Genomic DNA, 24766 nt, shown 5'->3' on the forward strand with positions numbered 1-24766 from the left:
TTAAATCTTGTTTTTAATTAGTACAGCATCCTTGGGTGTGTGGGGAGAGAGAACATGAATACATATTACCATATTGCAGAGAAGCCGTTATAAACAACACAATATATCACTTTTGTTTCCCCACCCCCAAAAAATGTGAGCATGAAGTTGGTTAAAATAATAATAATAACAACAACAACAACATGGCTCTTCCTAACCATGCCCCTACTTGTTGGAAAAAGGCAATCAAAAAGCTTCTGGCCCCGATCCCAGGAACCAGGAAAGTGCAGGCATCCTATAGCTGCTGATGGAGAATCCACACAATTATATGGCACTAGGGGTTTCACAGCTTCTTCCCTTGGTTGGGGATGTGTGACTATGCATGGTTCCAAAAGGATGCTCCAAAATTCTTTCCTTCTCAGGTACTGGAATTCAGTTTCTATGCTCATCCACCAGCCTGCTTCAGACAACTCCTTCAGCAGGGTACCTCATCTCATCAGAGATTAGATCTCAGGGTTGCTAAATTGAGAAAAAAGAGAGTCTTAGTTCTCTGCCACATACACTCAAGCAATTCACGTTTTCTAATTTGGCCTCAGTTTTCCACATCAACAAAATGGACAATTTTCTAACACCCCCCCCCCCCGAATTAAACTTTATCAGATCCTTGGGGCTGCTGTCCTGTGCTCCCTTTCTCCTTCGTAACTTACCTCATCTCCTGGCTTCATTATGCTGTGTGTGTGTGTGTGTGTGTGTGTGTGTGTGTGTGTGTGTGTAGAAAGGGTGCATTGCAATGATGTCCAAGAGACAGAGAACTCAATACCTTCCTGGCTGGAACCCTGAGGCTCTTAGGTGAGTCACTTCCACCCTCGTGCCATGGGCCAGCCTTCACTAACCTGGAACCCTCCAAATATTTTGGATTCCCACCTGTCCTAGCATCGTTCAGCTGTGTGGACTGGGACCGATTGGAGTCGTAGTCCTGAACATCTGAAGGGCACCAGGTTGGCGAAGTCTGCAGTACACTTCCTGTACACAGCAGCAGCACATTAGGTGGCGTTTATGGGCAGGTTCACACATATCTTCCCATCAATTGATGAGTGCATCATCAAGCGTTGGCTGTCAGGCATGCAGGTAAAATGCAACAGAGCAAATCTCAAAGATAATACTTGACACTGGGGCTCATTGCCACCTCCCTTTGTAACTCGCCCAGAGTTGCATTAGCAAGTAATGAAGAAATCCAGCGATGTTCTTGCAGAAGTGAAGCAGTGTGGCAGGGTGGGGGGATGAAAGAGGAAGGAAGGAAGGAAGGAAGGGAGGGAGGGAGGGAGGGAGGGCAGCTTCTCTTCACCTAGCATGCTGCATAATTGGTACTGTATAGATAGGTATAAAGGATCTACTCTGCCTGCTGTAGAGTTCAGTGGAACTCCAAAGCTTGCATACTCCTTGATTTGAAAAAACCACATTATTTATCTAACAGTTCTCCTCTTGCTGCACGATATTGATAAGCTGGGGCATGTGCAGAGGAGGGCAACCAAGATGGTAGAGAGCCTGGAGATTAATCCTTACGTATTTAGGCTAGCAGCCTTAAACTTTTTCATCACTGGTGGCTAGTGCTCCTTTGGGGTTTGTGGAGCCCAAGATCGGCTGGAGCCAGAGCTAACGACAGGCACAGCCAACTTATTCATTCATTCATTCATTTTGCTCAATTAAATTTATATCCCACCCTCCCGCCCAAAGGAGCCTAGGGCAGCAAACACTTCTGTGATCAAAACAAATGTTCTCCCCTTCAGCATTGTGGAGCCAGAAGAAGGGCTCCCGTGGTCATTTCCGTTTTGTGGGAAATGCCTTCTTGCTCACTACTGGCCTAAGTGAACTGGGGGAGTGAAGAGGTTTTTCCTTGGGATCTGTCTTCCACAAAGACCTCACATAAACCCCAGTCTGGTTTCTCATCTTCGAGGCAGCATACACAGCCCTGCCCTTTTCTCTTGATTTGCTGCCAGGAAGGGAAGCTAGTCCCCTGGTTGCTGATACCTCTTGTTCCAAAACACAATTGGCTCAAATGATGACTTGGGCAATCCCTGGATTGCGCCCTTGCCATTTTCTCCTACGTCGGAAGCTAGGACCTGAACCAATGGCTTCAAATGACAGGGAGAACTTTCTGACAGTAAGAGCTGTTCGAAAGTGGAACAGACTCCCTTGGAAGGTGATGGACTCTTCTTCCTTCGAGGTTTTTAAACAGAGGTTGGGTGACCATGAAATACTTTAGCTGCAATTCCTGAATTGCAGGGGGTTGGACTAGATGACCCTTTGAGTCCCTTACAACACATGATTCTGTGATTCTAAGAAGCTGAAAGGAGTTGTTTTCCTAGCAGTGTAATTTTGTCCCATCGCTATTGTTGCTCATTTGTGTTTACAAACCTCCCCCTATTCAGAAAGCTCTTGGAGCAGCATGCATAAAAATTAAAATCAGGCATTCAAAGAAAAGGACAGTGATAAAAAACCTGGCAGATCAGTAGGTGCCCACAACCTAAGGATGGGGACACTGTGACCCTCCAGGTGTCATTGAACTCCAACTCCCAGCAGCCCCAGATGCCAGCATGGCCAATGGTCTATGAGATGATGAGGGCTGGAGTCCAGAAGCCAAAGGTTGCCTGTTCCTGCCACAGCCAATATCAACATCCTGAAATTGCCTGGGTGTACAGAAGGGTTTTGAGCAGGTATCAGAAACACCAAACAGTTGAGCAATTGTCTAACAGAGTATTCCAGAGGGAGCCAGCCCACTAAAAGCTCTGCTCCAGGTAGCCACCTGGTTGAATTTGTGAAACATGCTGCACTGTCAGGAGGGTCTAATGTGAAAACTCAAAGGGGAAAGGCCACAGCTCAGTGCCTGAGCACCTGCTTCTCATGCAGAAGGTCCTAGGTTCAATCCCTGGCATTTTCAGATAAGAATGGGAAAGACCCCTGCCTGAAACCCTGGAGAGCTGCTGCCAGTCAGTGTAGACAATAATGAGCTAGATGGACCAACAGTCTGACTCAGTTTAAGGTAGCTTCCTTTGCCTTAATGGAAAGAACTGCAGCTCAGTGATAGAGCACCTGCGTTGCATGCAGAAGGTCCCAGGTTGGGTCTGCAGCATCTCCAGGCAGGTCTAGGTGAGGCTCTTGCCTGGAGAGCTCCCTCCAGACACTAACCTAGATGAATCAGTTGGTTTAAGACAGCCTTCTACATTCCAATGCCCTGTCCCATATAATCAGATTTCTCTCAGTGGGAACGTTCCTTGGATAGCAACCTCAACCTTGGGAAAGGGGTTTGTTACTAAAGGGAAGGGGCCCTTCTGCATGCCAAGCAGATGCTCCACCACTGAGGCATGACCCTTGTCCATAAATATTAAAACCTTGTCAGGAAACCCCCTAGAAGTGGGCCAAGGGAAAGCTCATCTGTCTTACAAGAGCTGCATCCTAGATCATAGCTGTCAACTTTTCCCTTTTCTTGCGAGGAATCCTATTCAGAATAAGGGAATTTCCCTTAAAAAAGGGGGAAAGTTGACAGCTATGTCCTAGATGCCCTCTAAGGCTTAAGACTCTGGACTTACTGTGCCCAATTACCTGGCCTCCTTCGATGTGCTGGGCTGTCCTGTCTTCCACATCAGCCTTTCCAGGAGCTTCGGGTGCATGGCAGGGCTTTGCCAGAGAGCCTCCTGGCATCCTGTTGGGCACAGGGCTGCCCAGATCCTCCCTTGGTGCCTGGCGTGGTTCTTCTGTGAGGCCTGAGGCCAGAGCGTTTTCTTGATGGCCCCTGCGGCAGCATCTTTCCAGGCACCCACCTGGGAGGACAGGTGAGGCTGCAGATCCAGAGTGGTCCAGGGTCCCTCCTCCTCCTCTGCCTGCTGGAGTGTCAGCCACTGAGTGGCCCTGCTGCTGGGCAGGGTGGGGGCAGCCTCCAGGCTATCCCGGGAGCCCTCTGCTGCCTGCCGGCGCCACAGGTAAGGGGAGCGCCTGACTCCCATCAGAAGCCCTGAAGCTCGCCCCACGGTGTGGTACCTGGGGCTGGCCACATGCTTGTACCAGGCGCCTGCTGGGGCCACCAGCAGGATCAAGCCCAGGAAGCCCAGGGCTTTCCATAGGGGCCTGCGGGAGACTTGCCATAAAACCATGAGCACAGGTGAAGTTCAGCCCCGGTTCAGGTGGGCTCAGGAGCAGGGTGGCAGCTGCCTTATTTGCTTTGGATAGAAGATGCTAGTCCTTTGTGAGTCAAAGGTGGAGGAGGTCTGTCTGTCTGTCTCTCTCTCTGTCTCTGTCTCTCTCTCTCTCTCTCTCTCTCTCTCTCTCTCTCTCTCTCTCTCTCTCTGTTGTTGTTGCTGCTGCTGCTGCTGCTTCTACAACTTGTATATAACTGCAGGCAGGGGGTGGTGGAGGGAGAACCCCCTCCCTCTGGCTCCACCCTTTCCCCAGCTGACATCCATGATCAAGCTGGAGTCTGCATCCTCATCCCACCCTCTCCACCCCCAGGGGAGGTACCACCCTCTCTGCTACAACTCCATAGGCAGACATTCAACTGACACAAGAGTCTCCGTCACTGCAGCTGTGCCAGGAAAGGATGATGGATCAGTTGGATTTCTGCCTGTCGTCAGCCCAAGCTCCTAAACATCATGACTTGGAACTCTCAGCAGCAAGGGACGTCTGGGGCCCCCTTCCCAAGGAAATGTACTTTTTAGGATTGGGGCTGTTCCTGCGTGCGCACACACACAATGGAATATTTGTAGCATGCTTAGATAGCTGGATACGAACTCAGAAACTCCCAGTGGAGCTTATAGAGCTGTGGGGAGGTAAGGAGGGGATTTATCAGGGGAATAACAAAATGGGGAGAAATTTAAATGTGGCTTCGCTCTCTGCAAAGAGCAGGAGGTTCATGGGATGGGAGGTTGTTGCAACTTTGGAGCAGAAACAGGAATTGGTCCTGGGCACATCTTCTCCCTCTCTGTGTGGTGGATGACCCTTGCTCCGAAAAGCGTGGTCAGAATGAAAGGGTTCAGGAACTCTGACCAGACCAAATTTCATAAAATCATACACAGACTTTACTAAAACAAAACTCCACAAGGGAGGAAAAACTCCAAATAATTACACAGATTAGAATAGCTCAGAAGGTAAGAAAGCAAGAAACGCTAACTTATCCAGCTAATGAACATCAACACTTACACTTAAATCTCAGTAGGCTGAGCAACAGAAGAAGATGCTGTCAAAAGCCCAAATAGATGCTGACCTCGGCTTAGCTGGCTGCTGAGAACTCCCGCCAATCCAGGTTTTATGGGAACTTAGACCATGGGCGTTCACCTCTTCCACCCAGGTACCTTGTGACACCGGCCTGGAAGCCTTAACGGGAGACAGCTGTATGGAAGCTCATTATTTCTGAAGTGCTAACCCATTCCCATAAACTGATCCTAAAGGGGTGATATCACCACACCCTGTCTCTCTCACAAACACACACCCTGCCCCATGTTGATAAGTCCCCCACAGTGGGGAGGAGGGTGAAGGGCACTTGTGGGCTCACCAGCTTCATTAAGGGCAACAAGGGAAGAAATAAGATAAGTGAACATCTGTTAAGAAGACCATCCATGCCCAAGACCTTGGCCTGGTTTGTGTGGGGTATGTGGGGTGTGTGTGTGAGTGTACATGTGTGGGAGAGGGAGAGGGTGCTCAGCACAAGCCTGCCTTTGCTCTTGTCCCAGAGGAATTGGGGAAACGGGGATAAATTGCAGTGATTCAAAGCAAAATGAGCCCTGAGTGAGATCTAAAATGAGCTTCGGAGTTTGTTCCATGGAGCTGTGTAAACACCTCCCTCCACCCGCACTGCCCCTCTCATCTTTCTGCTGAGAAATGATGCTAGCAGAGGCCACAGAGATTTTCCTCTCCCAGCTCCCACATTTCCCTTTGCTCCTCAGTATCAGAATCATAGAACAGTAGAGTTGGAAAGGACCACGAGGGTCATCTAGTCCAAATCTTTGCCTGATAAACAAAGCGAGTGAGGGGCATTATCACACCATTCAAGGACAGTTTCCAGCCAGGAAAAAGCACTAGGGGACGACGATGAGGGGTGTAGTCTGGGAGAGTTCTAAGGGCCAGATGGGGAGGCTATAAGGGCCACATTCAGCCCCACCTGCTGTTCCACCCAATTAATAAATGCTCTGTAATTGTCCTTTTCTCAGAATCAAAAACCCCTAAATGTTAGCCTATCTATGTAGTGAGGATGCTCTGACCCTCTCAGCCATTCGGGTCATAAGAAAGCTGGATCAGGCCAATGGCCCATCTAGTCTAGCATCCTGTTCTCACAGTGGCCAAACAAATGCCCCATTGCCAACCATGGAGGCAAAGCATAGCCATCATGACTGGTAGGCACTGATAGCTTCCTCCTTCCTCCATGAATTTGTCCGATCCTCTTTTAAAGCCATCAAGTTGGTGTCCATCACTCTTTCCTGTGGGAGCGAGTTCCGCAGTTTAACTACGCACTGTTTCCCTGTGCTATTATTTCCACCTTAGTGACATCTGTGTTGATGGAGACAAGGTTACTCTAAGGATCTAAGGATCCTGCTTCTAAGGAAATGAGTGGGAGCCACCAAGGAGTTCAAACATGAAGCCTCCTTTGTCTTTCCTCAGCTCAAATCTAATTCTGAGTTGCTTCCCCCACCCCACCCCCAGTTCCAGCCCCTATAGGCTGGAAAACAGCCATAGGCTGTTCATCATCCACAGGATAATAATCCCGAAAATTAAACTGCATTTTTCTCCAGCACAGACAACAGCTTTTGCAAACATAGACAGGCAGGAGGAACATCTCACAGCCTGTTGGGTTTGATGCCTGACGATTGAGCAGCCTCATTAGCTGAACCTTGCCAGGCGTGTGGAAGAGATTTGCTGTTGTGATATTAATTCATGTGTGATTAAACAAGGGCAGATGACTAGGGTCTGGCGCATGCCGTGTGACAAGAGTGCCCATCACTTTCCCATTCATTAGGAAAAGGGAAGACAGCAGAGCAAGTTACTAGAGTACAAACCTAACAATATGAATGGGAATCAGTTGGCTGGAACCAAAAGGGGAAGAGGCAGAGCAGATCAAAAGCAAAATCTTGTTGGATCTATTAGGCTGGTGCAGAAGCTGCCTGATATCAAGTTGCAACTTTGGTCCTCCTACCTCATTATTGTCCTGGGTTTCAGGTGGCGAGGCAGGAGGGTCTGTCCCAATACTACCAGGAGATGCCAAGGAATGGACCTGGGACCTTCTGCATGCAAAGCAGTAGCTATGCTCCTTCCCCTAAAAAGAAAGTTTCTAGTCCTCATGATTCTGAATAAAGGGCTGATTTAAATAGGAATGTAGAAAGCTCTGACTTGTATTTAATCAGGTCACTGATCCATCTTTTTGAGTGCTCTGTAAAGGTAAGGTAAAGGTAAAGGACCCCTGGACGGTTAAGTCCAGTCAAAGGCGACTATGGAATTGTGGATCTCATCTCATTTTCAGGCCAAGAGAACCAGTGTTTGTCCACAGACAGCTTTCCAGGTTATGTGGCCAGCATGACTAAACCACTTCTGGCACAACAGAACACTGTGATGGAAACCAGAGTGCATTCACCTTCCTGCTGCAGCAGTACCTATTTATCTACTTGCACTAGCATGCTTTTGAACTGCTAGGTTGGCAGGAGCTGGGATAGAGCAACAGGAGCTCACCCGTCACGGGAATTTGAACCGCCGACCCTCTGATCAGGAAGCCCAAGAGGCTCAGTGGTTTAGACCCCAGTGCCACTCATGTCCCAATAAGTACTGTACTGTGTACAGTGACTTGGAAAGTATAGTTGCTTAATTGCACACTAAAATGGAAAATGCCTGTAAGTATATTAGACATTTATTGCTGAAAGAGTTTAGCACTAGAAAATTCCACTGGGCCATACTGAAGTTCTCTAAGCTTCTAACTGAGTTAATGGTTAAAATTTGATGCTCTCTGCTAGCACTCGTGTGAGTGTTTAACCTTAGTTCACATGAGGGTATTCCATTGCAAATCTCCATCTTGAATGGAGTTGCCTGTTAGTCTTTCTAGGACGCCACAGAGACAACAAAGGATGTAATAATAAAGCCTTTTCAGGAGCTGCATAGCCTTAGGCTGAATGCAGGCTAATGCAAGCTATGGAAGAGACAGATTAGATTTTTACTCTGATCATAATTATGTTATATATTTTTAAGAAAAGCTTATGCTTGAGTAAGCATATGCTTTATGGCATTATCTGGATGTATGACTGATGTTTTCGTACCTGTTTTGAAGAAGTCCTGGTTAGCAATGCTTTGAATTATAATGATGGGTCTGGACCATTTTTATTCCAAAAGGAGCCAGCCTTTATGCATCCAATTGCTTCATGATGCACAATATTAATACCTGCAATATGGCTGGCAGTAGCTGTCCAGGGTTTCAGACTAGGGTTGCGCCGAGCCCTACCTGAAGATGCCAGGGAATGGACCTGGGACCTTCTGCATGCAAAGCAAGTGTTCTCCCACACTCCCAGTGAACAATGGCCCTTCTCCCACTTCAGCCCAATGTCTGAAAGGTGTGTGTGCATGGATGGGGTGGCAGAGCCCCCTCTACCTCCTCCCAGTGCTCACCCACCCTATGGCTTCCTGTGGCCACAGCAAAAACGAGAGGGACGTTCAGATGACCCGTTGCCACCAGTAATCCCAGGGATTCCAGCACACAGAACACTGCCCATCCTTTGATTGATCTTTAAACCCACAACTTGCAACACCATTAATATTTGATGCAAATATGATAAATGAATTGCTTTGACTCATGGGAAGTGATTTGTAAATGAAACAAAATTGTTATGGAATAAATAATAAATGGCTGGCACAAGCACGGCAGCGTTTCATTTCATATTTATACCGCTCACTTTCATTTCCCCAAAGAAACCTAGAAAAGTTAATGGGAAAGGAAAATAAAGGCAGCAATTTAGTTATACAACGTATTTATGCGTGCATTTCATTTTCCTATAGCATGACAGCATACATTTAAAGCACGTTCCTTCCCCCAAGGAATCCTGGGAACTATAGTTTACCACTACTACAATTCCCAGCACTCTTACACTAGAGTTGTCACAATTCTTTGGGGGAAGCAATGTGCTTTAAATGTGCGGTGTGTATGTGTCCACAGAATATCTAAAAGCATAGCATGTGGAATTGGCTGTCTTGCATTGGCTCAAACCAATGACTGGGGCTGATGGGAATTGTAGTCCAAAATTTCTAGAGGGTACCAGGTTGGCAAAAGCTGCTTTAGCTTGACAAAGGGAAGAGATATTCCTTGGAGTTCAATAAATGCCTTTTTTCATGACATACTTATGAATTTTCCCTTGCTCTGGAATTGCGTTTTATCTCTGAGATGCAGCATGGAGATGAGGAATAAATCTCTAGGGTGCCTGCCTGCTCACCCTCCGCCCCTGTTCCCACTGCCCCACCCCAGAACAGACCCTGACTCAGCAAGAGCCAAAAAGGGGTGATTCAGCATCTGAGATAAGAGTTGACACATCAGAGGGGGACCTCCCTATGGAGAGATCCAGGCTTTCAGCCCCCTCTGCTGCATAATCCCCACTTGCTCTCTACTAACGGCTTTGTGTAAATGCTATGTTGCCTTACAAATGCCTTGTTTAAAGGAAATGAGCCAGAAATGCTGGCAGAGCAGGCCAGGAGATGATGGTGGGTGGTTTTCTGCCTCTTAAAAATGCTATTGTCATAGAGTTCAGAAAAGCTGCATAAAGTCATCACTTCCTTTTCACAAACCCCACCCATTTGGATGTGAAGGCATAATTGTGTTGGAAATGGATGAATGAGGGGCTTGCTTGTTCCTTAACCTTCCAACATTGTTTCTTTTAATACATCTTCAGGTCACCTGCGCCTTCTTCAGAAGAGTAGTTATGTCAAGCTCATGGAGCCCAAACCTTTTGGCGATAAATTGTAATTATTAGGTCTTTCTGGAAATTTTCCTCTTCTTCTGGGCTATAGCCAGACAAAATACATTCTTAACCTTTAGATTAAAGGTGCTGATGGTCCTCCAGCTCATCTTGGTCTATGTGTTGACTTCTAAGAGTCCTGCTGAAATATACTCTGAGTCGAGTGTGGATTTCATGCTCTTTATTCAGCTCAGAGTAGTGAGGAATGGAAGTTCTCCCGAAATGTCTGCTTTATATACATTATTTACACAATGGGCCCCACGTGATTGGCTAATTCTGAGATTCACCTGTAGGCCAATCAGGTTGCGGATTTACTTCCACCCAGAGTTGGATTGGGTGGCTCCTGCGGACCAATCAGACTGCTGTATTCTGGATCCTATTGTTCTAGGACCAATCAGACTGCTGCATTTTGGATCCTATTCAACTCAGTACATAACAACAGCCAAGATTATTCTGACAACTTGTGGTTCCTTCAAACGTCTGGTTCCTTTACCGTTCTGATTTGCTTGCCCAAAGTTTATGCAATGGTTAGACTATATCAGGCCTTTATGGAGCATTTGTTCTGATTTTATTGTGAGACAATTATTCTGCATTCATTCTGATTTGCTTGTAAGGTGTTTACCAGTCCTCTTGTTAAGTCATTCATTTACCCCACACACTTTTAAATATGTTTCTCTGCCCCTTTCAAACTACAAAAGTCTGGTTTGGGGGTTTTTTTTAAGTGGATTGTTGGGGTTTTTTAAAAGGAGACAGAGTACTTTGATCCACTTCAAGTTTGCATACCTTAAGTTCTGGTATTTATTTTTTGCTTGTTATCCAAAGGTCTCCAAGCAACTTACAGGTATTTTGTGTGACTTCTTTTAATAGTGTTGTAACTGATACAAGCAGCAGCAACAACAACTGAACACCCCTTCACAACCAAAGGGCTCTTTGGTTTGACATATTCAGGCAAAATACTGACAGTGTGGAGGAAATATTGACTGTTCTCAAATATTGGCTGATCTGTTCTAAGGGAAAGATTTAATTGCCTTCTTCCCACTTTGGGGATATATTTCTTACAATAACAGCTCTTTCCCTGTGAGGACAGAGCAACAGAAACACTAATTCATGTTCTTTCTGCATGCACCTTTTCCAGAGATGAACAAAAGGGATAATTTGCTCCCGTTTTACTAAAATACCCATGAAATTATTTATTGTTGTCCCTACTTATTAGCCAATATGAGTAAAGCAACAATGAAAACAAAAGGTTCCCCCCTTTTTGCTGCAAAGTTTTGTAAAGGATGCCATCAGCTTTATTTTTTATATATTTATTAATTGTATTATTACAGTTACCGTTCCTCCAAGGATCTCAAGGTGGCATATATGGGTCCCCTACCTCTCCACAACAACCCTGTGAGGTAGGTTAGGTTGAGACACTCTAACTGACCCAAGGTCACTCACTGAACTTCATAACCAAGTAGGGATTCAAACCCTGGCCTCCCAGGTCCCAGTCAAACCCTCTAACCACTATAACATGCAGGATATAGCTTAGCTTGTTTTATATTAAAAATCGCACACATCACTTTGGTGTTTTATCTTGTTTTTATGTGGCCACCTCATAAAAAAATGTGATTCACTGATTGAGAAAACTAGTTGGTAAGAGGAAGGAAATTGGATTTTCTGGAGGTGGGCATGGCTGCTCAGGAGCACTCATGTTAAGGAGTGAGGAAGTACGCTGCAACACTCGGTTGCGGTTCCCACTTGTACATAATTGCAACTCGCTGATTTCCTCTCCTCACCCCACACCCCACTCAATGCTTCTTAGAAAGGGCTATATAGACACACATCCCCCAGGTTATGAATGAAGAATGAAGTGAGTCAGCCCTCAAAGAGGACGGCACAGGATAATCCTATTTGGCTTTTAAACTGTGAACAACACCAAGTCTAAATTTGGGGTGATTCATTCAGGCAGTCGGTATAACAAAGCCATTTTCTACAACCACTTTGATGGCTTGGGGGAATGAGAGGGAAGGAGGGAGAGAGATTAGCAATCATTAGATGTAGGCTTCTCCCATGATGTTCTTTCCAGGCTACCTGCCTCACTACTTTCTGCCCCTCCTTCACATCTCTCCTCAAACAATAGTTGCTGGAAGGAATAAACAAATCAAAAAGTGAAATGCTTCTATAGCCCCCATTCACAAAAGAGACCAGCTGGGCCTTTCTCAACACTGCTGCTAGGGAGTCAGCCAGCTGACTCGCTGCACTGAGCACAGGTTGGTTGATCAATCAGTCAATTTCCTCCATTCCAAAGATGCTGCAGAATTGTCCACCCTTGAAGGAGACTGCCTGCTGCTTCTCTGTATGAGTCACTGCTTTGCCTTTGCCTTCTTCCAATCAGTCAGCACTGCAGGTAGGTAACATTGCCCTGCCCTTGCATGGATTGCAGCAATCACTCATTGCCAAAGCAGAGAGGCTGAAGAATTGCCTGATTCCAGAGGAGGGTGCCTGTTGCACTTCGGCATGAGTCGCTGCCCATGGCCTTGCATCCTTCTGGACAAAAGGGAAGTCCAGATCAGCAGCCTGTGCAGAAACCAAAGGGAGGGTGAAACAAGGTCCTCTGAGGGCAGGTAATTCTTAATCTTTTACACTCTAAAAGTAGTAAACTGGGGGTGGGGTGGAGATGTAAGAAAAAAGTGTACCCCTGTTTTAATATAGAAAAGGTGTGCCTTGGTTATCTGGAATCTGGGAAATCTAGAGCTGCATTTGTCAGCTTTTAGAAAACATAATTTGCTTAAAAACAAACAATCATATTTTGCATACCAAAAAGCCTGAAACTAGCCTTTCTTACTGGCACCAATAGTTGCTACTATCAAAATATACCACCAGGAAGTGCTGCTTGTTACAAAGTGACAGCCTACTCCATTGATATCAAATGGACACATAATTAAGGATAGAACAAAAACACAGCTTGTATACATGTAAGCAAAGGTAATCTTTATAATTCAAATACAAATTGCATTTGGAAACGTTTTTAAGAAGAGATTTGTACCTGCCTTTCAGCTAAGATGTTATCTTAAAATTCTGGCAGCCAAAAGACTCATTGCCAGCAAGAAATCTGGATCTAGCTACAGAGAGTTTTCCTGTATTTATATGTTAAATCTGCTGCAGCAAAAACAAGCAGGGTGTGTGTCCAATACTGGTTGTACTCAGAGTAGTCCCATTGCATTTTTCATTTTCATTTTTTACTCCGAGTAAAACTTGCTCCGATACAACCCAGAAAGTCTTGTGGCATCTGAAAGCAGGGGTGTGGGGGAGCACTGAATGTTGCTGTTGCTCGCCACCCCAATCCCCGAGTGGTGAAAGATTCCAGGGAATAAAAAGATTCCAAGGAATCAGAGGGCCTTCTGGTGGTTCCCTCACTGCGAGAAGCCAAGTTACAGGGAACCAGGCAGAGGGCCTTCTCGGTAGTGGTGCCCTCCCTGTGGAACGCCCTCCCACCAGATGTCAAAGAGAACAACCACTACAGACCTTTAAAAGACATCTGAAGGCAGCCCTGTTTAGGGAAGTTTTTAATGTTTGATGTATTACAGTATTTTAATTTTTTGGGAAGCTGCCCAGAGTGCCTGGGGAAGCCCAGCCAGATGGGCAGGGTATAAATAATAAAATTATTATTATTATTAATAAACTGTAGGCCACAGCCCTCACTGTAGGCATTGCCACCTTGGGGCCCTCCAGATCTTTCGGACTACGATTCCCATCAGTGCCAGCCAGCATGCACTGGCTGTGGCTGATGGGAATCATAGCCCAAAACATCCAGGGGGCCCTAGTTTGGCAAAGCCTGCCTTACTGAGACAGCATACAGGCACCAAGTCAGTGTCTAGTGGGAGGTGGTGGCAGTTTGTAGTTCTGCTCAATTTGCTTGTTGGAGTGACTGAGACAAGTAGCGTTGCTTGTGTGTGTGTGTGTGTGTGTGTGTGTGTGTGTAGCTTCATTATGATGGCATATTTACAATGCCCCGTTCGGCAGGATACATCACTCGAGTCCCTGCGCAGTTTCACAGACAAGTGACACTTAAGATGGCCCATTATAGTCAGCCGCTGCCGTCTCATTTCGCACTAATTGCTTTCCCAAATTGGATGGGCGCTTCTCTGACATGGAAAACAGTGGCAGAAGTATCATTAATCTGGGACAGAGACTGGGGGCAGGGGAGGGAAGGGGTAATTGCTAGCATGGAGTGCTTTATGCAGTAATTACAACTCTCATGCAGCCAGTCATTCCTAATCACCTCTCCGCCCCCTAACACTTTCCTTTACACTCCAGTTGCCCCATGCTCAGAGCCCTGTATGCCTGCGAGCCCCTGAAAACATTTTCAAAAAGGTCAAATATTATTCTGCATTTTGAAACGGTTTTTGAGGTGCTAAAACATTTCCACTTTGCACTGCTAACGGTTCTTAATGCGGTCGTTTATTGGTTTTCACTGACTTGGTGGTGGTGGTGTTGTTCTTGTGGGTTTTCGGGGTGTGTCTGGATGAGGCCCTGAGGCCCTTCCCGTTCTTGGGGTCCTGCACCCAGTGAAGGTTAGAACCTGACAAAGGAAGTTGCTGAATTAGTCAGGCAAGCTTCTCTGTAGGACAATAGCCTTAGTGTCCTCATTGGCATCCCAAAAGAGCTAAATTGCAAGAGCTACAAATATGTGGCAGGGCCCTCCAGGCTTATGTGTGGGCCTTTTTTCCACCACCACCCCTCCTAGCTGCTAGGTAGGAAAACAACAGGAGAATGTGTGTGAGCTGAGTTTTGTAAGCAAGCTGGGACACATAGATGTGCTCACTCTGTGCTAGATCCCAAGCTGTGACTAATGAAGAAGCAAGATCAGTTGGGATATTAGTGCTGTGACACCCTCCATCTTATGCTCAGGTTGTCTATATGTGTAAGTAAAGCCATATATCCTAAAGACTCCGCAATCTCTGCTGACCTTCATTCCAAGGAAATTGAAACCGGTATAAGCTCCAAGAATTTCTGGAGTCTCACTGCTCAGAGACTGAGGTGGCGTGTAACATCATAATTATCACCATTATTATTATTAATTACCCATCCTTCGCCCTAAGGTCCCAGTTTACAATTAAAACACAGTATTAAGATCAGTTTAAAGCAACCTACAATAATAGAATATAAAAAATATATACATCTAAAAATAGAATCTAAAAATATACATCTCTTTCAGATATTTGGGTATTTCAAGCCTTCAAAGGCCTGGAAATGAACTGGCAACCAAGAGGTAGCTATTTGAGGAGCAGATGTAGAGGGTTTTCACATTAGAACTTGTAACAATGCACATGAGTCTGAATTTTAAAATTTCCTCCTCTCACAATCCATTTTCTTTTTGTGCTGTGTCTTTTTAGGTTGTAAGCCTACAGGCAGAGACTGGCTTTTTTTCAAGCCATTCTGCAAGCCTTTTATAGCTGAAGAGCAGGATAATTAAAATAATAATAATAAACACATTCTCATAAGTCTATTGGGCAGAGTAAGCTGAAAGGTGGTGATGTCTCCATGGCTAAGAAAGGATTTGAATCTAGAACTCTTTGGCTTATATCCAGCACTTTGGACAGCACCCTTTAGGACTAAAATAATAGAATTTGTTTTTTTAAAAATACTGCTTAATGTAATAAAACATACAAACCATAAAAATGCAACAGCCAGTAAAATTTCCTAAGGTACCAGGTTCAATTCTCTGGGAGAATTTCCAGGTAGTGCTGAGAATGTTGCCTACCTGAAACCCTGCAGAACTGCTGCCAGTCCGTGCAGACAATGCTGATTTAGATAGACCAATTATCTTGCTTAGCAAAAGGCAGCATTCTCTGTACCTATTATTAAAAATGAGACTAAAATGAAATGCAAACAAATTTATAGTGATAATGCAGCTTATTATGCCACACTAGTTGAAATGATGAAATGCCCTAAAGCAGAATTTGCACGGGAAAAATGAGGACACAATCTCATACGTGTACATTTCATGTCAGTGGCACACCCCAAACGATGATGCAACTTTATACCAGGCCTGAGGCTAATGTGGAATAAAAATAAACTTTGGGCCAGCACAAATGTCCTCTACAAAATGGCAGTTCAAACAGAGGCCTAGTAATGTATAACCATCCTTTCTTTCAACTTGCTTGAACTTTACAAATGATTTACAGTATTCTTATTCTTATTTAGAAAAATAATATTTTTGCCTTTACTCCCAGACAATATCCCATTTAATCCTCAGAACAACTCTGTGAGAAATAGTCACTACTTCACTGCCTAGCCTGCTTCAAGGTCACCCAGTGAGTTTCACCGACAAGCATGGATTTGAACCCAAGTCCCACTGTAACATTCTAACCACTGCAATACATTGGTAAACCTTGATAACCATTTTTGATCAATTTAACTGCCCCGACCTTTTCCCAAAGGCTCTTGGGAAATGTAGCTTTGAGTGAGTATGCCCTGTAGATTTCTCTGTTAAATAGCCATACCTTCCTCTCATCAAACTACAGTTCCCACAATTCCTTGGGAGGAGAAAATGGCCGCAAAACAAATCGAAGTCTGTGGAGCAAATACAGTTGAGTGCCTGAAGGGGGCGTTCTACAATATTTTGATATAGCGGCCGGCCTGAATATGCAGCTCTATGGGTGGGGACTCTCTACACTAGAAAGAAAGAGAAAGAAGCTCACCGTGCTAGTGCGTCATTTTAGGAGGACATGGTGCATGAAGTATAGAGATAAGAAATAGGGACTAATCCATCGATTGAGAACTTCCTGGTTTGCACTGAAAGACATTTCAAAATTTCCAATGGAAAGTTGTCCAATGTTTAATTCAATGTTAAAATTATTATTCTAGTGTACCCGTGTTTACTCTCAAAAAAAGATAGCAGCCAAGATGGGTGTAGGTCTTAATTTTTAAAACGACCTGCTAGCCAGATCAAATGCAAATGCCAATATTGTGAGTTATCCCATTTTGCTGCTTGGGGGCAACCCCAGAGTGCAGGCTGAAGGCTGGCTTGGGACAACATTTTATTCTTGCAATTTTTTATTCCCCCTCTCCTTGGGGTATTTCTTGTTTTCTATTTTTAAATTTGTTCCACTACTGAATCTGGTTTGGGTTTCCAGCCAAGGTCCGTCTCCCGCCTCCTCAGCAAAACGCCTAGCTTGCAGCAAAGGGCAGTCTAATAACATTTCCCGCTGGAGTCCTAGCTCAAAACCAGTGAGCTCAGGAAGGCAACTATGCAGGCTCCTTCCATCAGCTGGAAGGAGAGAAGACAAGGGATGCAGGGTGGTTCCATAGAAGCAGCTGAAAGGCCAGCAATTTGGGGACCCCGTCTCTCCTTGAACTGTTCCACCCCAGCTAATCATTAGAATAAATTGCAACTAAGGACTTGTACCTGAGTTTTATCTTTCTCCTCCTTCCTCCCAGTCAGTTTTCCTTTTGTGCCACGTCTTTTTACCTGAGAGCAGGGACTCTGGCAGCTTCTTTTGACCAAAGACCTGGGGAAAAAATATTTATATAAATAAGCGCAGAACGAGCCTTTTAAATTTTGTGCATGTGTTTTCAAGGCCCGAATTAGAAAATTTCCAGAAGGAATTAGAAAGAAGAGCATCCGCTCCAGTCTTATTAGTTACCATAGCTGTCAACTTTTTCCTTTTCTTGCGAGGAATCCTATTCGGAATAAGGGAATTTCCCTTTAAAAAGGGGACAGCTATGTTAGTTACTGGTGGTGGGAGGATGAAACATAAACCGCTGTCCAATTACACCTGTGCTGAAACGTTTTATCCATTGGTTCCTATGGGAAGCTCGCAATTCAGGCCCCCTCCCCCCGGGAAAAAGGAAAGCGGGGAAGATAAACTTAGAAACTCGGGAGTTGCTACCCGTGTGTCAGTCTATACATTAAGTCTATGCGACGCAGGAGGCGGTGGCGGTGGCGCTCTTCGTCAAAAGATCTCGGCGGTGACGTGGAAGCGTGCGCGCGCACTCGCTCGCTGATAGGCGGCGCTGCCGCCGCCGCTCTAGGCCGACGTCTCTGTGCGGGCGAGGGGGGCGGTTGCTAGGCTGCGCTCCGGGCCTAGTAGGCCGCAGGGGCGGCGTGGCCGGCCAGGCAGGCAGGCAGCCGAAAGGACGGCGAGGAAACGCCATGGCGGCTTCGCCTCGGCCGGAGCCGCGCGGCTCGGAGACACCCAGCAGCTGCGTGCTGTGTTGCGGAGAGCTGGAGGTGGTGGCGCTGGGCCGGTGCGAGCACCCCATCTGCTACCGCTGCTCCGTGCGGATGCGGGCGCTCTGCGGGGTGCGCTACTGCGCCGTCTGCCGGGAGGAGCTGGCCCAGGTGAGCGCGGCCGGGGAGCCGGTGCCGGGAGGGAGGAAGGGAGGCAGGCTCCCTGTTCTTCGCAGGGCCGCGGCCGGCTCTGGCTTTCAGTTTTACTTCTTGTATCTGTTACCTGCCCTGCCCCGACCCCCGCCCAAGGGTCCCATAAAAAACAAATAATACTATATATCCATACAGCCCACTACGGATGGCAAATGTTTCTGAGATACCTCTAAAAGGGGAAGATTTATAGCTATCTCTCTCTCTCTCTCTCTCTCTCACACACACACACACGGAAAACAAGATCTAAAGAGATCTCAAAAACAAAAAATGCCTTTATTTTCAGAACTGCTAAACTCATAATAATGTAACTATATGTTTGTGTGATGAACACTCATTAGAAATATATCTATATCTACTTTCATTCATATATTCTAGGCATTTGTTACTTCAGTTTTGTACTATTGAGTGTATTACTGTATAAGTAAGTGTCGAATATATACATATACACACACACTCACTCTGGATCGTGTCCAGCATTAGTCATACCCAGAGTAGACTCATTTAAATTTATGGACATAAGTAACTCTGGTTCATTGGTTTCACTGGATCTGCCCAGTGTAGAATTTAGTTTAGTACAGCCCACTATCTGACATTACTAGTGGGGGTGGGGGTGAAATCCATCCATCATTATTGCGAACAGATCCCATAAAATCAATTGGCAGTATTAGTAATTAGGCCTACCAATTTCATTGGGCCTGATCTGAGTGTGGCTAATATTGTTTATCACCAAAGTGAAAAAAATGAGCAGTGGACTTTTGTTAGTGTTACCTGCTTTATTTTATTTGAAAAAGTATTATTGTTGTTGTTGTTGTTGTTGTTGTTATCAGTTGTTGGGGATCAACAGTGAAAGAAGGCTCTTTGGTCTGATCCAGCAGGTCTCTTATGTTCTTAGCTGTTAACCATAATAGGTTGATAAAACCTCCAAGCTCAGAGACAGTCAACCTCTGAGTATCAGTATCTTAGATGATGAACAGCTGGCTGTTTATGTGAGGGATCTGTTCTATGGGACTTGCTGATCCATTTATGCTCCAAAGGGTTGAGTTGCCACCTCTTAACCTACCAAAGAGTATTTGTTGAGCCAAGCCCCTTCTGTGTATGGGATGAGTTTGAAGTGCATAGACAGCTGCTGAAATCTGTAACTTGGTGGCCAGTCGCTTACACATCTCTTCTGTTTAAATGTTCATACAACTATCTTGTGCAGTCCTCTCGTTTGGAATACTGTACATAACAGCATGTTCTTGTAAGAACCATGTGACCTTCACAAAGTATTTTCCTTTTATTGTTTTGGAAGGAGAAGCTATGAAGGTCAGTTATTTCAACAGAATAGGAAACAGTACTTGTGAGCTCTGCATGAGATGTATAACAAACACGTATACACACAGGGGTGGAGTTGCAGACTCACCCTTTTTGCTTATTTAACACCTCTTAATTCAAGACAAGACTCACTTTGCAGTAAAGCCAGTTTGGCTTCTCATTCTTTTGGTGCTGCTAACATCATAATTTGGGGATTTAATGTGTCCAGGCCACAGAAGGCTATGGAGACATATTGTCTACTCCTTGCCAACTGATAGAGGAGTTTTTAATAGAGAGAGTTGCATTGAACCCTGAGGCTGGCCTTGGGTATCTACATACCCTTTGACTTTGAATTACTATGCTTCTGCCTGCGTAGCCATCCCTCAAAGAAAGCTTGTACAGTGGGACCTCGGATAACATACACTTCAGGTTACATACGCTTCAGGTTACAGACTCCGCTAATCCAGAAATAGTACCTCGGGTTAAGAACTTTGCTTCAGGATGAGAACAGAAATCGTGCTCCGGTGGCAGCGGGAGGCCCCATTAGCTAAAGTGGTGCTTCAGGTTAAGAACAGTTTCAGGTTAAGAATGGACCTCCAGAACAAATTAAGTACTTAACCCGAGGTACCACTGTATCTGGTTCTCAGGTGGTCTCCAGTATTTCTCTGCCATTCTCTGGGCTTTCGACACTACTTTAAAGCTCCACTTCTAGGATTCATGCAATTTAACTGAGCTTTGTCCCTACTTAAACTCTCTAATGGACAGTTCATATTTTGATGGATGTTGTGGTGTCTTGTGCTGGGTAGTACTAGTGTGTTACCATTGCTTCTCGGCCTGTTGGCTAAGATCAAGTACAGTGGTACCTCGGGTTACAGATGCTTCAGGTTACAGACTCCGCTAACCCAGAAATAGTACCTCTGGTTAAGAACTTTGCTTCAGGATGAGAACAGAAATCACGTGGCAGCGGCACAGCAGCAGTGGGTGGCCCTATTAGCTAAAGTGGTATCTCATGTTAAGAACAGTTTCAGGTTAAGAACGGACCTCCAGAACAAATTAAGTACTTAACCCGAGGTACCACTGTATCATTGTGGTCCATCTGGTTCAAAATCTTTGTACAGTTTCCTGGAATTTTGCTAAAACTGGCTTGACACCATTTTCTTAGTTTCTACTCGCCAGTACCTGAAGCTTTTAATGCAGGGTTAGCCAACATTATGACCTCCAGAAGTTGCTGGACTAAAATTCCTCATTGACCAGCATGGCAAGTTGTCAATGGCGATTGGAAATCTGTTGTGGGAAGGGATATGTTTACATGTTCTTTTTCTTGAAAATCAATTAAAAATATGTTTATTTTCTTATAAAAAGAGGATGGTCCAACAACACCTGGAGGGCACAACCTTTGCTCTTCCTGCTCTCTTGGGTAGTTCTGCTAGCCCAGTTTTAACAAATTTCCAGTCATCCCTTGTTCCTTGCAACTCCCCTTTCTTGCCAGGTTACATTCAGAGAATCCAGGCTACCTGAGTGTTGTATGTTTTGAGGCTTCTCTCTGCTCATCTGGCAGAATTGTGAGACAGAAGAGATTCAGTGTGTACATTCTGCTATTGCTCTCTGACCATTGCTGTGCCTCACTGTTGTTACTGATCCTGTTACTTCAGTGCTTCCCTGAATGCTACCAATGAGGAATAGACCTCATTGGTATCAGGTGTCACATCTTGATTAATCAAATTCAGTATTGGTTATGTACTTAACAATGTGTCTTAAAAGTACAATGAGCCTTTGGGAACCAGCAGTCTCCATATGGGGCTGAATATTTGTTCAGAGTCTGAACACTAAAATGGGATAGACCTTTATTCTGGAGGGTGCTGGGTGGGCAATGGCTGCTCTAGTGCAAAGGTGGGAAAGCCATGGACTTCTCTAATCATTGGCTATGCTGGGTGGGGCCGAAGGCGGGGTCCAGCAACACCTGGGAGACCACAAGCTCCCCCAACCCTGGTCTAGTGATATGCAAGTGAATATTCAGGATCCTCCATATAGAAAAATCCTGAAAATGTTTCATCTAGGTGTATCTCGTGCATTTGGGGACATAAGTGAATCTCCCAGTAACAGAACACCTCTGGGTGTTCCAGCAAGGAGCTTATTTTGTAGATATGCCCATAAGGTGCATACTGTTGTACATTCAAGAACGAATGGCTGCTCTCTTTGTCCTCCTTGCCTTCAGTCCAGCAGCAAGTGATATCATTTTTGTTCCAGTTGCAGGAACAGTATGTTTGCTTAAGGATCAAGGTTCAATGAGATCATTCTTCTTGGGAGTAAATCTGTTGTAGGCATTAGCATTTCCAGCTTATTCAGGTCCTGTACTTTGGGAATGTTGGGGGGGGGGATGGGACATGCAATAGTCCAAAAGGTACTGACATGGGGAAATAGGCAGGAGAGAGAGAGAGAGAGAGAGTGCGCCTTGCCCAGGAGGTCATTGCATGACATTGTTGACTTCCTTGTGATCACCCTATTCCATGTGCCCATTCATAAGTTCAGTGGCAGGAAGCTTCAGGGTGTAAGATACTTGCATAGCAGGTGGGACATGTGTCTGTGTGTGTGTCTGTCATAGTTACTTACAGAATTAAGAGTATAATACAAAGTACAGTGCTCACACTGCCATATTATTTCCATGTCTCAGGCAGGTTATTGGTAGTAGAGCCCCTGCTTTGCATGCAGAGAGCCCCAGGTTCAATCCCTGATGGCATCTTGAGGTAAGGGCTTGGAATGTCCCATGTGTCCCTTGGAGCGCTGCTGCCATTCAGTGGGGACATTACTGAGTTAGATGGGCCTGTGTTTCAGGATAAGGCAGCTTTCTGTGGTCCTCTCTGCTTGCTTATATGGCATATTGTACTAAGTTTCATTTTACATAAAAAGGCTACACCTCTGCCTCTGCTAAAACTAATTTCCCCCAAGAGAGTTGGCAGGTGTGAGAGAGAGTTAACAAGTAAACAGAGGACAAAAATGTCACTGGGCACTTTGTAAAAAGTGAGACGGAAGGAACAGGGGCATGTGGATGGTTATTCCAAGGGTGCTAGTACCATACTGTACTAGCCACCATAAACCATAAACCCACCATAGCAAACGACCCAGATGTCCTTGTGTGTTTGCCTCTGCAGTGCTGGCAATCTGCCTTGTTCTTTTTTCCTTATCACACCCTATTTTGCCTTCATCCATGCTCTTAGCAGTGCAGCATCCTGTTACAACTGCTGCCAAGTACTGGAGTAGATCACTGTGATTCTGTTACCTCGTCAAGCTGCCTTTGCACTGGAAGTGGCTCTTTTGGGCTTGGAATAGAGGGAACCAGAGTGAGATGGCAGGCAGGGTTAGATTGGTAGAGTTGGGAGCAGGGGGACCTCTCTCTGTTGTACATTGGCAGCCAGCCCTACCTTGGACATTGGGCAGTATCTATAAAGCAGCTCTGGAATGCTCAGGCCTCGCATGTGGGAAAGGCAGCTCCTCCAGTCTCTTCTGCTGAAGACTTTGAGGTTCTCTGTAGATGGTCCCCTGGTGAGGACATCAGTGGCAGCCTTTCCTTTATTCAGGAATATTAATTAATTGTTTTCCATCCTGTTCTTTCTCTAGAGAGCTTAGAATAATAATGATAATGATAATTTTATTATTTATACCCTACCCATCTGACTGGGTTTCAGCAGCCACTCTGAGCGGCTCCCAGAAGAATAGTAAAAACACTATCAAACATTAAAAACTTCCCTAAACAGGCTCCCTTCAGATGTCTTCTAAAAGTCAGATAGTTGTTTATTTCCTTGGCATCTGAAGGGAGGGTGTTCAACAGGGAGGGTACCACTACCAAGAAGGCCCTCTGCCTGGTTCCTTGTAACTTTCCTTCTTGCAGTGAGGGAACCAGCAGAAGACCCTCAGAGGATGATGGGGGTGGAGACGCTCCTTCAGGTATACCGGGCCGAGGCCGTTTAGGGCCAACACTTTGAATTGTGCTTGGAAATGCACTGGGAGCCAACCCTTTAGGACTGGTGTTATATGGTCCCATCGGCCACTCCCACCCCAGTATAATTCAGAACAACCATTGGCGCTTAAGGAGCTTCTTCATACCGGGTCAGACCATTGGGGCCACATGGAGACCTCCAGAGGTTTTGGACTACAATTCTAGCCAGCGTGGCTACTTCTCAGGGATGATGGGAGTTGTAGTCTGCAATGTCTGAAATTGACACTGACTTGCAGTGGTTCTCCAGAGTCTCTCCTACTTCAACTTTTTAACTGCTAAGGACTGAGCTGGAAACCTTCTGCATGCCTAACATGTACTCTGTCACAGAACTATGGTCAGACAGAATCATGGCAGTTAGGTTAGGCTGACAAATAAGGAGTGGCTGAGTGCTACCCAGTGTGCAGAGAAGTATGGACCAAGCCATAGAATCCAGTAACTTCATAGACATAGGAGATGTTGAAGATTCAGCATTTCGAAAGAGGCATTTCTGTCCCTTGTGGCCACAAAGAAAAACCTGTGGGCAGTTTCTCTTAGTGACAGTGTCTCAGTGGTGCGGTGTAGCTAGCCAGAATCTTGTGACTTGCCCTTGAGTTGGCTCTCCCCCTCAGTAACTTGGTTTGTTTGTAAGAACAACCCCCCGCCCCAAGCCTTTTCAACAACAATCCTGGTTTATGACTCGCTTGCTTGGATTTTTCTCATGCCCAGTGGAGATGATGCATTCCATTTATTCTTGGAATGGTGTGTCACCAGCCAGAGGCACTTCCTCTTACATAATGTTTAAATTGCGAGGAAATGAAAGCTTAGCCGACCGCGCCAGTCGCTGAGGGAGGCGTGAGCAACACACCAATAATCTGTGAAACTTTTTTTTTTAAAGTTCAACTGGAACTGCTGGATAGTAAACGACTTCTATCATGTGAGCATTTTAGTCCTTCAGAATGGTGGAAGTACCCATGTGATTAGTTAAGTCCCTCTGCAATTGCCTAGTGCCCCCCCCCCCCCAGTTCTGGGTATTCCTGCAAGGAAGGGGTTGCGTAAGTCCTTGGTTTTTGCTACCCACAAATGCAGGACCAGGCAATGAGTTTAGGGAGGAGACAAACACAAGGGCAATGTTCCCTCATGGGCATCGTTCTGGGGGCTGCACGCCAGTGGTGGGCAGGGCCC

General features: G+C 45.6%; 1 protein-coding gene and 2 long non-coding RNA genes across 6 annotated transcripts in view; 2 read left to right on the forward strand and 1 right to left on the reverse strand.

Moving 5' to 3' along the window:
* Nucleotides 1-17908, reverse strand: LOC310831504. Of its 4 annotated transcripts, XR_014557887.1 has the most exons (5): nucleotides 17711-17796; nucleotides 17341-17443; nucleotides 7157-7276; nucleotides 3580-3740; nucleotides 1-498 (listed from the first exon to the last, which is right to left on the reverse strand). It is a non-coding gene; the product is annotated as an uncharacterized lncRNA (long non-coding RNA). The 4 variants fall into 4 exon arrangements; XR_014557888.1 differs by lacking the exons at nucleotides 1-498; nucleotides 3580-3740; nucleotides 7157-7276; nucleotides 17711-17796 and adding exons at nucleotides 13710-14511; nucleotides 15694-15787; nucleotides 17825-17908; XR_014557889.1 differs by lacking the exons at nucleotides 1-498; nucleotides 3580-3740; nucleotides 7157-7276 and adding exons at nucleotides 13710-14511; nucleotides 15694-15787.
* LOC310831507 lies at nucleotides 498-4259 on the forward strand. The gene is made up of 2 exons (XR_014557893.1): nucleotides 498-722; nucleotides 755-4259. It is a non-coding gene; the product is annotated as an uncharacterized lncRNA (long non-coding RNA).
* ZNF598 (zinc finger protein 598, E3 ubiquitin ligase) overlaps nucleotides 17839-24766 on the forward strand; it is a 22529-nt gene continuing 15601 nt past the window's right edge. Inside the window, exon 1 of the mRNA XM_083712065.1 lies at nucleotides 17839-18276. Coding sequence (XP_083568191.1) covers nucleotides 18088-18276 — 189 coding nt within the window. The 5' untranslated portion in view covers nucleotides 17839-18087. The remainder of the gene's footprint in view (nucleotides 18277-24766) is intronic.

This window comes from Podarcis gaigeae (genome assembly GCF_964106915.1).
Source record: "Podarcis gaigeae genome assembly, chromosome: 14".
Lineage (NCBI taxonomy): Eukaryota > Metazoa > Chordata > Lepidosauria > Squamata > Lacertidae > Podarcis > Podarcis gaigeae.